This window comes from Lepidothrix coronata, unplaced genomic scaffold (assembly GCF_001604755.1).
Source record: "Lepidothrix coronata isolate B3197 unplaced genomic scaffold, Lepidothrix_coronata-1.0 Scaffold58, whole genome shotgun sequence".
Taxonomy (NCBI): Eukaryota; Metazoa; Chordata; class Aves; order Passeriformes; family Pipridae; genus Lepidothrix; species Lepidothrix coronata.
The window spans coordinates 3,750,836-3,766,343 of record NW_016690238.1 but is presented as its reverse complement, the minus strand read 5'-3'; the positions used below and the strand labels follow the sequence as shown (position 1 = coordinate 3,766,343).

At 41.7% G+C, this 15,508-nt stretch overlaps 1 protein-coding gene across 2 annotated transcripts in view; it reads left to right on the top strand.

Annotated features, from left to right (window-relative positions):
* Window positions 1-15,508, top strand: part of USP3 (ubiquitin specific peptidase 3) — a 43,468-nt gene that overhangs the window by 8,220 nt on the left and 19,740 nt on the right. For both annotated transcript variants that reach the window (XM_017816957.1, XM_017816958.1), the window contains exons 2-3: window positions 7,993-8,053; window positions 9,598-9,729. In XM_017816957.1, coding sequence (XP_017672446.1) covers window positions 7,993-8,053; window positions 9,598-9,729 — 193 coding nt within the window. The remainder of the gene's footprint in view (window positions 1-7,992; window positions 8,054-9,597; window positions 9,730-15,508) is intronic.

The following is a 15,508-nucleotide window of genomic DNA, read 5'->3' as shown; positions in this document are numbered from 1 at the left end:
CTTTTTTTTTTTTTTTTTCCTTTTTTCTTTTTAATGATATTTTTCACTGCTGCTTTCAGGCGGGATGTGATTTACTCGGTACATGCAGGGAGATCAATTGCTGACACGTCTACGTGTCCTAAAATTTGCCTTGACATGTAGAAAGACTAAATTACAAAAAAAAAAAAAAAGGCAGTGCTGTAGCTGGAGAGCTCAGTGTGTGTGTGATGTGTGTGCTCGGTGGTGGCTGTGCTGGGCCCTGCTCTCCCCGGCACAGCCCTGTCTCTGCTGCTGCAGGAGGGACCTGCCCTGGCTTTGGCACCTCCTCCGCGGTTTGTTCACCACTTCCCGGCTTGAAAAGTTCTCCTCCCCTCCCTGTCCGCTTTCCCACTGCTGCTTTCAGAGTACAGGCAAATAAAAGCCGTGCATTTTTCAGCGTCCGCGTTTCCCAGCGTGGAATTCTGATTGCATAATCCAAATACCGAGCTGGAGCCAGCGAGGGAGGGGAATTCCATGCAGATGGAGCTGCTCACGTTGTTCTCTGACAGACGTTCCTCAGCCGTAGGAATGTGTCGGGCACTTCAGTGACCTACTTATTCTATGAAAAGTTGTTCCCCTACCCGTGATTTATATTCTCGCTCAGTTGTTGCTTAGTATGTATGAATTATGTCTGGTTTTCCACTGGAAGTGGAGATGGTTCACTGCAACCATCTGTGACATTTCTTACGTGAGACTGAGCAGTGCTTTTATTTAGTAGGAGGAGGAGAAACCCAGCTGGACAGGTGCAAACCAGCACAAACAGTAGCTGCTGTTCGGAAGTTCACACACGGTCACTAAATGACTTGTTTTCTCACTAAGAACTTAATCTTTCTGGTTTTGGCTGAAAGGTAACAGGAGAAATAACTTGGGTGTTTTTAGCTGTGAGGGTTGTTTGTTTATTTCTTTAAATGTTCTTTGGAGTCTTAATTAAATTCTTTTACATTTGAATGTGATTTGAGTCAGGTTAACACTTGATACTGTAGAGACTTTTATTCATTGTGAAAGAAGGGTTTAACATTTTTGAATGTTTAGCAGTGCTTACCAGGAAAATTGCTTCCTTATAAATTCCCATGCTTAGATTTAAATGTAATTTAAATTTCATATTTTCTTACTTTTTCTTTAGTTATGTGTGTGTTTGCTGATTTTGAAGCAAAACATTTTAAGCAGTATAATTAAAAACCTTTTCCATTCTGTCTGGTTTCATTTTGACTAGAATGCTGTTTTTCTAAAATAGGCAACAAAGATGTCTAACAAATGAAACTTACGTAAAATATTCTTAAATAGAGTATTTTTTTCATGATGTCAAAGAGTTTAGAACAAATTTAGTGCACTGAACCCTTTGCAATGGGGCTGAGGGTAGGATAGAACAACAGCTTTATGTGAAACGAAGTTTGGAAACAAATGGGAGTACTCTTTAAAACTAGGCAGTAAAACCAGGGGGCTTGTAAGTGTAGAACACGTCTCTAGTTTCCAAATCCTTTTTCCTACATTCTCTGTCTGGAATGGGGCTTTAGCTACTCAAGGTGAAGGTTAAAAAAATCCTCCTGTACACTCTACTTCCTTTTCCAGTCACCTGACTTCCATTACAGTTACTCAGCTGGAATTCACGGGCCTTCTTAAAATGTAGAGCAGAAACTTTTCCCAGATGCACATACACTTTAAACACTGCCCTCCTCTTCCCCCCCTAAAACCCAAACAAAAAGCCCCAGTCAACAACCACAGACATTTAACTCTGTGTTTAAAATCTAAGAACCTACTCCTAGATTATGAACCAGTGTTGGCATTCTTTCTGCACTTGTGTGTGTGTTAAGGCCTGCCCTGTCTTATGATTTTACCATCATGTTTAGTTGAGACCTCATTTCATTTTTTTTGATTCCTTCAGAATGTAAACATACAACAGGCTCAGATAATAATACAGCTGGTGTGTATACTTTTTAAATACACGAATGTGAAGTCAAAAACTGGGAACGTGATCCATCGTATTAATAAATACGTGCTTAGTACTGAGTAACTTATATTGCCTGTTATGGATTTTTACATGCTGCTTGTAAATGTACTGATGTACCGTGGAGGACACCTGTATTCTTTAAGGCTTCTTTGATTCTGGCAATAAAGTGTTTTTTTAATGCCAGTGTGAATTCTGCAAATATCCACACATCCTGCAGTCTTGACTCATGTTCTGTGATGAGGAAGGCTTGGGATGTTTGCCTTGAGAAGCTGTTTGATTGTATGTGGTTTATAACCGAGTTTATGGCCAGAAGGAAGGAGTGCACATGGCTCTGTAATGTGATTTGGTCGGTTCATTTTGGTGGAAAATCCTCTGTTCCAGTCTCAGTTGTAACCACTGTGTGTTTGCCTCGGTGGATTTGGACTGTAGGGTGCATGGCTGTTCCTGGCTGTGGAGCTGCAGCCGAGGAAAGGCTCTGACTGCTGGGCTCGGTCAGAGCTCCACCCTCTCTCTTGCTTGGTCTCACTGTTCCCCTGGAGAAGCACTTAGTCATGGGAGTGCTAATTTAACAGAAGGAATTGTCAGTCCTCCCTCAGCACTTAGGAGCAATCTGGAAGGCAGGTCCTCCAAGGGGAGGAGGTGTGTGCATTAAGGCACTCACATCTTGAATGAATGGGCATTTCTGGAAAAAATTGCTCAGCTGCTTTGCTCAGTCTCAGAAGAGACTGTTGTGCCTGCATCCAGTGGGAATTCCAGAGCTGTGAATTCCAGGAGTGAGCAGAACCTTTTTGCAACTGCAGCATGTAAGCCCGGAGGAGGGACCACATCCAGCATGTTTGTCTGCTTAGTGTTCCTCATATGTTAATAACTTCAGCAATTCCCTGCTTAGAACAGCAGCTTCCAGAGGTGACTCTCTGACACCTGGTACCTGTTGTATATATATCTGGGGAGTTTTAGGTGTTTAATTCAGAGCTGGTTTGGCAAGTCACAAGTCTTGTGTAGAGTGATTAGTCCTGGGATATCCTACCCTTCCCTGCAATTAAAATGATTTTTAAAGGTCTAAGGTGTATGGAACAGTAGGATCAGTTCTGATCTATGCTGATAAAATTCTTGTGGTAAATTATTCAATCTCTCATTCTCTATTTTTCAGTCTGTAAAATGGAAGTGGGGTCTCTGAGAAGTGCTCTGAATCCCGTGACTGAAAATCTTTGCATTTGGGATGTTATTACTAATGGAGTTTATATGATTTTGATTAAATACTTGTGCAGAATTTTGTGTTCTCACCATTTCTGATTGTTTCCCAGGATTTTTCCTTGCAAATTTCTCTCACCTTTGCTTCCAGATCTTTGGAGAAGGTAGCTTTTAGTCTGATTCCTTAGGCCTGATATGTGACAGGCAGAAGGACTGTGTTTTACAAAGAAGGGGTTTCTCATTTTGGTATGAGGATTGTTGCTGCTTTTTTCTTCACATGTTAATGGAGACAGCTCTTTTCTGCTGCCATTTTCAGGTTCTTTCTGGAGCAAAATGAGAGTCCTGCTATCAAATCTTAATTAAACAGGGCACTGAGGGATTGTTAAGCAAAATTAAGTTAAAGTCATGGGAAAGGAAAAGTAGTCCATTTCTTTCCAACAGTGTTCTTGTGGGGTTTTTTGGCACGTGTGTATATACACACACATACATAGAGCACATCTGTATGTGTTTGTCACCAAGGGCTGGGGTCTGTGGGACAGTTTGCTCAGCACAGTGTATCCCACTGCTGCCACACCTGTGTAAATACTGCTCCTGCTGCAGACGCTGAGGGGGGGTAGCAGTGGCTTTTGTTTCAGTTCAGCTTATTTCAGTGTAGCTGACCCACTGTGACAACACAAAGGGAGCTGAGCAAAGGTCAGTTAGGCCAGAGATGTGTCTGTGCGGGTCACTGTGTTACTGTAGTGTAATGTGTAATCGTACAAGTGGGATCGTAATATTGCTACAGCTCCTTCTGAGAGCCAAGTCCAGGCTGTTTTGTGAGGGCCGTGGGGACTGTTTGAAATAGTTTAGTGACCCTAATCTTGTTTCCATTCAACGTGCTTTTTACAGAAAGACCAAAGTATTGCTCTTATGATGCTGATATTTTGTGGCTGTCTCTGTAGTGATGCAGTAAAGGGCTATTTTAAACCCCTGCTGTAGGCACGGTCCTGCAGCAGCTCTGGCCTCGGGGCACTGCTGTGCTGGCACAGCCTCCAGCCTGCATTGATCTGATGCTGTGCCTGTGCCAGCCCTCGGGTGGGCACTGCACTGGGCAGGTTTCTGAGCTTGGCTGCCTTTCAGAACCTGCTTCCTGTTTGTCTCCTCCTCTTCCTGCTGCTTTTCTCCACTGGCAGTTTCTCAGCTCTGCAGTTGGTGTTTAACAAACAAACCCCTGCGTCCCACGGGTTGGTTGTACATTTTTACATGGCTGTAACTTCCCTTCAGTGGAAAGCTGCAGCTTTGCTCTGCAAGGAACGCAGTGCCAGGAGCGTTCCTGCTTCTTGAGGCCGCATTTGGAGTCAGTTTTCAGTAAGAAAAACAACCCATCAAGCTTGAGAAGGACATATTTGGGTGAACCTGAGGGTGGGACGGGGTGGGGACCCTGTGGGGAGAAGCCAGACTGATCAGCCGTACCTTGCTCATTCTGCTTGGCATAACTCAGAGTTATCTGGGTGACTTACAGAAAGGGGAAGCTGGAGGGACATCTCTGAATGTTCCCACAGTTCTGTATGAGTCTGTACGAGGGGGATTTGCTCTCCTGGGGGTGGATTGATGCTCCATTTACATGGAGGGATTTGTAGGCTGTGTAACAAATGAGTATTCAGACTCCACTTAGAGAAATCATTCTGTAAAACACAGTATTTCCCCTTCCTGTTATATGGCAAAAAATAGTGTTTCTAAGCTTCTGAGTAAGATGATTTTGATGTAAAGTGGCAAATGACACTGCCTCAAACAAGACTGTGGCATTGCAGATTTGCTCTCCCTTTCCTTTTGACAGGTCTGCATCATCCTCACCCCACCACTTGAAGCAAGTCTAAAAATACAACCAAATGAGGCAGTTGGTGACTGCTTCAGTAGCCACTTCTGTTCAAGCTGAGAAAGCAGCCAGTGTTCCTTGGCCTGTATACCACTAAATATGGTGTAACAAACACAGATAATTTTTGTTAATGTAGATAAGATATTTGAACATAGCTTTGATCCAAAGCAGAGGAGGCTAATATAGTGCCCCCTCCTCTTTTTTTCCCTAAATACCACTAAAAGAAAAAAACCACAAACAAAACCCCCCAGTTGGAATACTGATTCTTGAGGCAATACATTCATACCTATACAAATGGGCTGGAGACTCTTTCTTCCAGCCCAGTTTAGTGCACACAGTTTAGTGTAACTGTCTGACCTGAAAGTCCACAACACCCAAGTCTGTTTTAAGGGCCAGCTTCCAGGGCTGTGTAGTGTTCTTTGAATTGAGTAGGAATTTGCTGTGGATCTCTCTCTCCCTCATTCTTAGTCTACTTTTAAGCCTTGTGCCTTCATGTCAGTACCACTTCTGAAAGCAATAACATGCAGTTCCTTTACAGATGAAGCTAAACTGTCTCCCTTTAATTTACATTATAAGTAGTTCAGGGCAGTGACTCTGCTTTTGCTGTGCATTCTGTCGTGCCTGTCTTGAGAGAGTCCTGACTGATGCCTGAAACTTCCAGTCTGATTTAATTTATTAAGTAACAGATGGTGACTGCTCCAGGATCTGAATTGAGGAATACTTAGGGAGCCAGGCTTTAATGAAGGTACTACAGAGCCAACCTCAGAAAAATACAGAGTGCAACATCCAGCAACACTCTGAAAAATCAACTGTGTAATTCTCTCAGAACTGAGCAATTATAGGTCACAAATTCAGTACTGGATTCTGTGTTTAATCTTGGTGGGAGTCACTTCAATGTTATTTGAGTTTGTGGGTGGAGATGTTTGTGCAGAAGATAAACTACACATTTCTAATGTGATGCAATTGGAGGAAAGTTCTTCCTAAAAGTTAAAGTAAACAAATGAGCCATCTTTTCCTATTCCCTGATATGAAAGATGGAAAATTTTAGTGGATGCTATTTTTCTGGCCTTGTGCAGAGTTGGACTTGTTTGCTGGCTTTGTGCAGAGCACTTAAACCTGCAGGATGAGCACTACTTTAGTATAATTTAACACTTGACAAACAAGCAGTGCAGGTATTTAAAGTACCTGAACATGGAATTGTAATTGCCTGGTGCAGGGTGGAAAGTAAGAATAATTGTTTCCATCGTAATCCTTTGACCTACTGCTCGAGTACCAGTTCCATCCACAGCTGGTAACATAGTGAAAGCAAAAATGTTATTTCCAAGTGGGAGATTCCTGCTGGGATTTTAATGCAAGGAAAACTGGTTTGTGTTCCTGGCAGGGGAAGTGTAGGGCACTGCTTTGTTCACACAGCACTTGATCTGTGTTTAAGTGCATGAGTGATTTTGGTTTCTGTTTCCTTCTGGTTAATATTTTACCTTTCAGTTTGTGTAATTCAAGCCAATACAATTTTATCAGATTGGACTTGGTTCCTTCAGCCCCTTTTAAGCTGTGATGGCTATTTAAGGGCTTCCCTTTCCCTTCCCTTTGCCAGTGCCAAATGTTGGTTTTCTTGGTAACATTTTTGGTCAGATTAGACAAACTTCTTCCACTTTTCTGCCTTGAAAAGTAAACCAAACCAGCTCTACCTGGCTGCCCTAAGCAGGTATGGTCAGAGGTGTGGGAACTCATCTGCTTTAGAAAAATTGGGGTTTGGAGAATCAAAACCAGAGGACTGAGGCATGTGAGAAAATGTCTTTCTCAAGTAAAGCAGCTGAAAAAAGCAATTCTGGAGTCTTTACTAGAGAGTTTAAAATTAGTTACTTCAAAAAATATTCCTGGAGAACATGCTTTTTTTCTACATAACGTGGTAAAATTCTTAGCTTTAAGCATTCCTTTGGCCTGTGTATTGAAATACAACTATTTGTAATAATGAATTCAAATCTTGAAAATAATTTTTTTGAGAAGCAGTGTAGCTAATTTTTTCACATGATTTAAATAGAAAATGTGAAATGTGATGGTGGAGAATATAGCAGCTCTTCTAAATATGTTTCATTTTCCTGTGTGATTCTCGACTGCTCCAAAAAACAGTTATTTAGGGTGTGCAGAAAATTATGTGGTATCATATGCTTTTGTCTTTATGGCATAATCAAAGTTGTATTTCATTGTTTTTTGCCCTTGCAGAAGTGCACTTAACATTTCATTTTAATTTTCTAATCGTATTAGTTTGGTATTTGAAAGTGTAATGTTGTTTCTGTAAATTCTGTGGTAATGGATAATGGTTAACAGTTTTACTTCATTCAGATCTAAATGTTGTGTATCATAGCATCCCTCCTTCAGTGACCTGCTACTGGGTTGGAATTGGAATATCCTGACTTTATGACTCTGCCCTGGGATGAAATTTCATCTTTTTTTTAATATTTACCTTTTTATTATTTTTTTTTTTTTTGGTTTAAGCCCTCTAGCTTAAAACATCCACGTTTTAAATTTTCTAGGCTTAGAAGGCAGACAGAAACTCAGATAACATCTTCTGGTGTCTTGGGTGGGTTGTAAAGCACAGCACTGGTGTTACATTTTAACCTTCCAGCTTCCTGGGTGTGACTGAAGGGGTGAGGTCGTTATGGATCCATTCTTTATGAGCACTGGAACATGGGAGTACCTGTTGTATATATGTGTGTACTGTGATTTATTCTGTGTGCTTCTCATCAGATCCCCAGGCTTCCTTGCAGTAACTTCTTTAAAATGGTTTCTGGTAGAACGAGTTCTGTGAAACAGGAGTGCTGTGGCTTTTTTTTCCTGTGTTCAGTGGGTGCCTTATTAAAAGCCAAAAGCAAAATTTTTAAAGTTTGCCCATGTTTTTGTCCTTCTGATATTTCTGCTTTGTATTTTAAAATCAAGTAGATTTCATTCCTCTGACACTTTTTTCCCCGATCTTTTACAGTGTGCCGGTCCAATAAAAGTCCCTGGGTCTGTCTGACGTGTTCAAGTGTCCATTGTGGAAGGTGGGTACCAAGAGTTAGTGTGCAAATCTCTTTATCAGACCTTTGTCATTGGCCTTTGTTGCTTGGCTGGGGGGCAGTTCATTCAAAACTTCCCTGAAAGAGACCTTTCATTATCTCATTTAACACTGTGTGTTCTGCTCCAAGTGGTTCTTAGCTACCTTAGGAGAGGGCAGAGATTATACTCAAGATATGGGTTTGTTTGTTTGTTTTGTTAAAGAAAAGTGGACAGTAAATGTGATTATCAGTTCTACGGGCACTTTTTGAACTGAGCAATTTAGTGGATTACTGTAAAGTTCTGTTCTGTAAAAGATGTTTCTGTTGAGATAAGATTAAGGGAATTGTTGGAAAACCACAAGTTGGCACAGCTTCTTTTGAGAGAAACAGCTTAGACAGAAAATAGCACAAATGTCCTGCAGTGTAGTCTGGGAACTGAAGTTATTGCCATAACATGGAAGAACCAGCTGCCAGCAGAACTCCTTCACTCTGCACCTGCTTTCTGTGTGTATTTGCAGAGGAATAATACAGTCACTGCTGTTATTTGTATGTCAGAGTAATTGTAGAAAATTTGCTGCTACATAAATGTTTGAGGTGCACAGATTAATGGAGTGCAGTTGGTGTTGACACTTAGACAGTATCTGAGATGTGAGCCTGTTTTCATCTGTTGGGTAACATCTGGGCCTGTATGCTAATATTCTGGAAAAGCATCATTAAACTCTGTCTTCTGAAGTGAATTGAATAAACTCCAGCTTTTGTTTCTTTGATCTAGATTGCAGTAAGTGTCACGATTTTAATAATGTCTCTTATTTAGTGTTTTCAGCACCAAACCTTTTTTTTTTTCCTCTCTTTATTAATTTATTTTATAGATTTATAGTTGGTGAGAGCTAAGAGAGGGGGAGATGCTTCATGTTATGTGATGGTGTGAAATAAATAGTTTGGAATTTTGTAGTAGTTACTAATCTTAAAAAAATATTATTATTAATCTCCAGAAATGGCCTTTCTTGTGTGCAGTCAGTAGACAGTGAGTCAGTTATTTATGCTGAGGGGGAGGAGGGAATTCACCTGAGGCCCAGCCATGCATTTCTGAGTATTAATGATTTTCAGCTCATACTTCAGGTTCTTGCATTTGTAGTGGCACCTTTTTTTTTTTAATTTACTTAATTTCAAATTTCGAGCATGAAAATGCTCACTGTGTCAGCAAAAGAGCTGTAGGATTTTAGATTTCTTCTTCAGTTATGTAACCCCAAGCCCTACAGCCCTTCAGATTCATGAACTTGATGACTCAAAGGTTAGATCCTGCTGCGGGATGGGAAAGCTGAAAAAGGGTGTGGGGGTCAGCACACAGAGCAGTCACAGACAGGAGAGCTGGGTGGCAAAAGAGGTAGAGCTGCAGGAGAGTCTATGGGAAAGCAGTTGGAGAACTAACTGCACTGAGGGTGAATCACCTTTTTTAATGCCTGTGTAAATATTGGATGCCTCTTCTCTTATTTTTTAAATGAATGTTGATTGGCGGTTTAAAAGCATAATGTTTGTTGTGTTTGTTTTAGATACGTGAATGGCCATGCAAAAAAGCATTATGAAGATGCACAGATTCCTATGACCAATCATAAGAAAACAGAAAAACAAGAGAAAGTTCAGCATACTGTGTGCATGGACTGCAGTAGTTACAGTACATACTGGTAAGGCTTTAAACACTGTAACTTGACAGCATTTTTTGTACTAGATGCTGAAAACTTTAGACTCTTGAGAAACATTTTATATGTTGCACACATTTTTGGGCATTTAATCTCTTGCTTTCCAGACCTGGCTGTTGGAAACACTCAGCTCTTGCATGTGGATTGTAGCACGGGTTGGGGCTGAACTCCCACATGTCAATTGGCTTAAACAGCAGAAACTTTTTGAAATAAGTGCTGTGTGGTTTGCAGTTGCTTCTCTTTGCTTTGGGGTGTGTTGAGACCTCACCTTTTAATTGCAAAAGCTGTTCCTTCCATCAGACTATGAGCCTTTCACATACCCTTTATTTGTCAGAATTCAGACAGTAGTGTAATACACTCCCCTTCCTGCCCAAGAGATCTGAACTTGGGGTGTGTTTGCCTGTGTAACTTCTGTGAGTTTGGGAAAGTGAGGGATCCTGTTGGGAAGCAGCATCAAGTTTCTGGCAAGAGTAAGGAGGAGATTCAGAAATGTTTCTTTAGGCAGCAGAATGGCCTGGGCTGAGTCATTCTGTGTGTATCTCAGAGTGAGATGAGCACTGTTCAGGGACACTTAATATTTATGCTGCTAAGGTTGGGTTCCCCATCTTCCCTGCTCCTCAGAGAACAAAGACTGGGAGTTTATTAAAAGCAGTGGTTTTTTGCCTTCAGCATCTTCCATCCTCTTCACCCTTAACCAAAGCTGGTGCTTCCCCATTTGCAGGTAGTTCCTGTTTTCCCAGGGATGTTGTTATTTGTGCAGGATTGTGTCAGTCTCAGGGAAGTCCGTGTTACAGCCTTGTACAATTACTGGGTGTGTGGCTTCACTGATGGGTACTTTGTTCAAATAATTGGGTATCTTTTGTGCACTTGATCTGGGAAAAATCTGGCTGTTGGAGTTTGGGTGTCCAGGTTTATGAGGAATATTGTCTGTACCAGATGTTTTTATCCCCTGCAAGTAAAATCACAGCTAAGTGGTCTTCACCTGAAGAAATGTTGTTGGGAGCAACTCAAAAGCTGCTCAGATGGTTGCATGGAGCTGTGGGCGTGTTAAGCACAGAGAAAAGGTTTGAGTAGCTTTGTGATATAAGGGGATTTCCCTTTTATTTACACTTGATTTAAATGACCAGCATTTTTATCTGCTTCTGTGTGAAAACATCAGAAAACAAAGTTTTTCTGCATGATACATGTGCACAGCTTACCAGCATTGGAACAGCTGTGGGAAGCTGATTTCACTTTCCTAATTAACCCTGGTAGCAACTGAGTTCTGTGTTGTGGCTTTTTGTTTTGTTTGAAGTATGACCTGTCTTCTAGTCATTCTGAAGGTAATAATCTGTGGAGGAATTTTAGCAGGGTGTTTGAAGTCTTGATTGTATCTCATTATGACAAATAGCATGCTCAACTTGCTGAGGCTTGATGAGTTACAGCAGCAAGTCCCAGCACCCTGCTGACCTTATCCCAAACCTGGTGTGGGCACTGGGAAATGCTGACAGCAAACCGAGGGCTGTGGGATCTGTTGCTGCCACAAACTGTTCTTGTGAGGAGCAGGGAGTGCACTGGGGAGTGCACTGGAGTGTCTGTGGCAGGACAGATGGGAGGCAGTTCAGCATGTGATGTCTGCTGTGCTGCAGTCCGAGGGCTGAGTCATCTGTGGATGGACTGGAACTAACTGTGGGGAGCTGTGCCTTGGGGAGCTCCTGCTGAGGGTGATTCACCAGCAGGTTGTAACTCCTCAACAAGATTCAGGAGCAGTTTGTCTTTGCTTTCCTTTGGGATATTTCAGTTTTTCCCACGTGATAATCAGAGAAAGGTACCTGTTTTTGTTACTGCACCCAGTTGAAATGAGCTCGGATGTGTGAAGGGGAAGCAGAAAGCATTGAAACCAACTTCTGCCCCTTTATTTCAGACAGCACTGGGGGGGCTGCTGGCAAATAGTGCTTGCCAGTTAAGGCAAATAGTTGGGTAAATCTGAGCTTCTGTGGAGAATGAATTTGGAAATGCTGTTTGTCAGCTTCAGTGTAGACATGAATGCAGTAGACAGTGCTTGTTTATGCAATGATGTTTCTTTTAAGTAAACTTCTATGTGAAGATTAATATTTTATGCTGGCAGTGTGGGCTGCCTCAATAATTTGAAAGGGAAGCAAATACCATCCAAAGACTTAGTTGAATTTTACTTCTACTGTAAAAATAATGGAGATATTTTGATGCAGTGCTGCCTTTTGTATTTTTATTTGCAGTTTAATTTACTGCCCAGAGTTGAGGAGAATACTCTTGTTCTGTTTTTATCCTATGGATCCCAATTTATTGCATTCCTTAGTTTGCATGATAATAAGCTGTATTAATAAGGCCTGTATGGGCTCTTTTCTAAGAAGGTGGCATTTGATCCTTAGCTTTTCTTTGGCCACGTCATAAACTTTGATGCAGTTATGAGAGCACAGTCCAAGGTTTGCCTTAACTGTTCTTGTCAGTACAAGGAGAAGAGACACTGTGTGAGTGTTGAAACCACCGTGGTTTATTCAGTTTTGTTTCTGGCTGATGTGCAGTCTTGCTGTAAACCAAAACCAGATCCAGCAGTCTCCTGTAACTGCATTTCAGGTGGAAGTCTAGATGTGTATGTTTTCTTTTACAGGATGACAAGCTTTCAGCATAGCTTTGAAAGGAAAAGTGTCGCAATTCTGGTGGGACAGTAGTTAATTTCTAATATTTTTTTTTTTTAATCTGAGATGAGGTTTTTATTGTATTTATGAATTTAGTTATATTTTGAAAAATACAGGCGTGCTTGAGCTAAAATTAAGTATTGGGCAACTATGGATTTACATTCCAGGAGGTTCTGATATTTATTCTGTGTCTTCCTGTTCACCTGCTCAATCTTCATAGTGGAAAAGTTGAGAGAATGTTAATATTTTATTCATTATGACAGTGTAACTCTCTTCTTGATTCTTGGGTCCCTTTGGAGGGTGGGTGCAATACTAAACCCTCAGACTAAATTACATTTGAGACCTTAACTGCTGAGAAAAACAGAGTCCTGAATTCCACTTTTTGGAGGTATTCAGCCTTTCAGTCAGTTCTGAAGTACTAAACACAAAGAGTTTACAAGAAGTACAGATCTTTTTTGTCTTCAAACTCTCGTGTTTAGTGGGTTAGTGGGTTTTTTGTGTATGAGAGGTAAAATGATCTGTGTAGGAACCCTGCTCTCCTGAAAGAGGACTCTTGTAAATTTGTTTCTCTGTGCACAGACAGTTGGTACAGAAGAAGAAAGGCTGCCCTGTTTATGTATTTGCATAATATGTTTCCTGTGCTCATTTAATCCCAGACAGACTTTGCAGGTCAGATTTCTCACCCATTAGTCTCCTTGTTATCCGTTAAAGGGGCACAGTTGTGTGTGTGTGTGTGTGTGTTCCTGGCTGACAGAAGAATAAGTAATGTTAAGAAAATTCTTTTCTAGTCTTTCTTTTTGTGATGGTGTCTGTGTTTAAAAAACAAACCAGATACTGTGCTGGTGTGTGAGTATCGGAAAATGAGATTACTTAGTACTATTATATTGCATTCTGCAGTCAGTGACAATTATCCAGACAGTAAAACTTGAGTTCTTAGTTTACTCATAGAAAGTGTTAACGGAAGTAAAGAAACTTTGGCTTTTTTCATTTCTGCTGTCCTGTAATTCCTCCAGTCCAGTCAGGGCCTTTAACCCCAGGCTGAGGTTGTGCACCCCACTGAAGGGGCCAGCATGAAGCTTCATTATTCCCAGAGCAGTGCATACATCCACTGGCTTGCTGCCATTTTAGAAGCAAATGAGGCCAGAAGAGACCAGGCCTTGGTGGGGGCAGAGGTACTAAAAATAGAAAGTGTGTGGAGAGGAAAATACCATGTTAAGCCACACAAGGGACCCTCTGCAAGGTATAGAGTTTGTTCTGTACCATTGCTGTGAAAGCACGTTGTAGAACTGCTGTATGCAAAAAAGGTGTTTTGTTTCTTTGGGATAATCCTGAGGATCACAAATTAAACATCTGTTTTGAATGGCAGCTTCACAGATAGGATATAATTTCTCAGCAATTTACCTCTAAGGTGTGTGGGCCTTAGCAAATTTAAGTTACTAAAACATGAACTACTACTTACTCTGTTTACTGGGTTTATCCAAAATAGATTCATGGTAGTGCTGTTATTTCAGGTAGTAGTGCTGAGTCCTCAGTGTTGCAAGCCCATTAAAAAGACAAATAGAAGAAGCTTGTCTTGATTTTAAGTGAATCTTCCAATTACTTTTCCACTGTTGGAAGGACCCTGACATTTACTGATGTATTTACTTTTATTCTTCCACCTTGGGGAAAGTGCTAAACTAACATGTGAAAATAAGCTTAGGGTATGGGAGCAAGTATGAAATCATCTTTCAGCAATGAGCTGTCACAGAGGCTTTCAGTGAGCTTGCATCTGCTTCCATGCCCTGAGTATCAGCATTAGTAGCTGCACAACCAGAGTAGCAGTGTAGTTGTGCTGGGTCAGTGTGCTCCAAGGGTTGGCCTTGGGGTGGTGTCCTGAGAGAGTGGCAAGTGCAGGAGCACTTCCCTGGGTCAGTGGAGGTGGCTGGGAAAGCTGAATAGGAAGGACTGCCTAAAACATGGCTGAAAAATGAGCACATTGACAGATTTCTTCTCCCTCCCAAACCAACTGGGTCTGTGGCCATCTTTTTAAAAAAATGTGTTACTGGCAATAATAATTTCTAGATCTTGTGTAAGTATCTGTAACTGCTGAGTTCATTGTTTGGGTATCTTGACAGTCTGATTAATGTCTCTTCTTAGAGACAAAACTCAAAGAGGTCCTGGACAGACTCCATTCAGCGGGAGGACCTTTCTTTACTTTCTCAACTCTGTAACCTCCTCAAGAATTAAATGTTTGAATTAACACTAGCAATACTGCAGATTTGTGCAACGAAGAGTGTTGTAAATTCCAGTTGTGCCTGAAGTCAGTAGCTTCATTAAATTAGGAAGCTAGGGTGGATCTGCTCCAGCAGGAGTAACCTGAGGCGATGGTGTATTTTGCATCTGCGTTGCTCTTGTGCCAAAGAGACGTGGATACAGCTCTGATATTAAACACATCCAAAGTTAGTTTTCTTCACAGGACAAGTTCAGTTGCCTGCCAGAATTTACAGCTGCAGTTTGATGCCTCCCAGCAAGGGCTGACAAACACTGGGAGCTGAGCTACCGGTGTGGGATGTGGGGAAGGGAGGCCGTGACAGGTCTCTGCTCCCTTTTTGTCCCAGTGCTTTCAAAAGAGCTGGGGCAGCATTAAGCCTTCTCTGACCTTGCTGTTTCTCATGGCAGGTTGCAGGTTATGAGGTGGCTGGGCTGGCTCTTGGCTAACCCTGCCCTGCTGGGACAGGGATGTGCAGCTCCTGCTGCCAACCTCCTTTGGCAGGCCTGGGGAGCTGCACAGGGTTCTTGCTGTGGATCTGTAGGATGGGCTTCCCTACTGACTGCAGTAGGGACATAGACTGCGTTTGTGTGTCTTGGTTTTAAGAGATTTTTGTCCTTCCTTTCCCTCCCCTCTCTGCTACCCCACCCATGGTCATCTTTCCTTCGGAAGTAGAAGAGAGAACATGGATACTGCATGATCTCTAAGGTCCCTTCCAACCCAAACCATTCTGTGCTTCCCTCTTTTTGTGGCTTAGCATCTTTTCTATTCCCTCTTTTTGTGAGGGCAAGAAATGCAAAGGATGTAAAATACAGCAAAGCAGCAGCAGCAGTCGATGCCATCTCGTCCCAGTGCTCTCCTT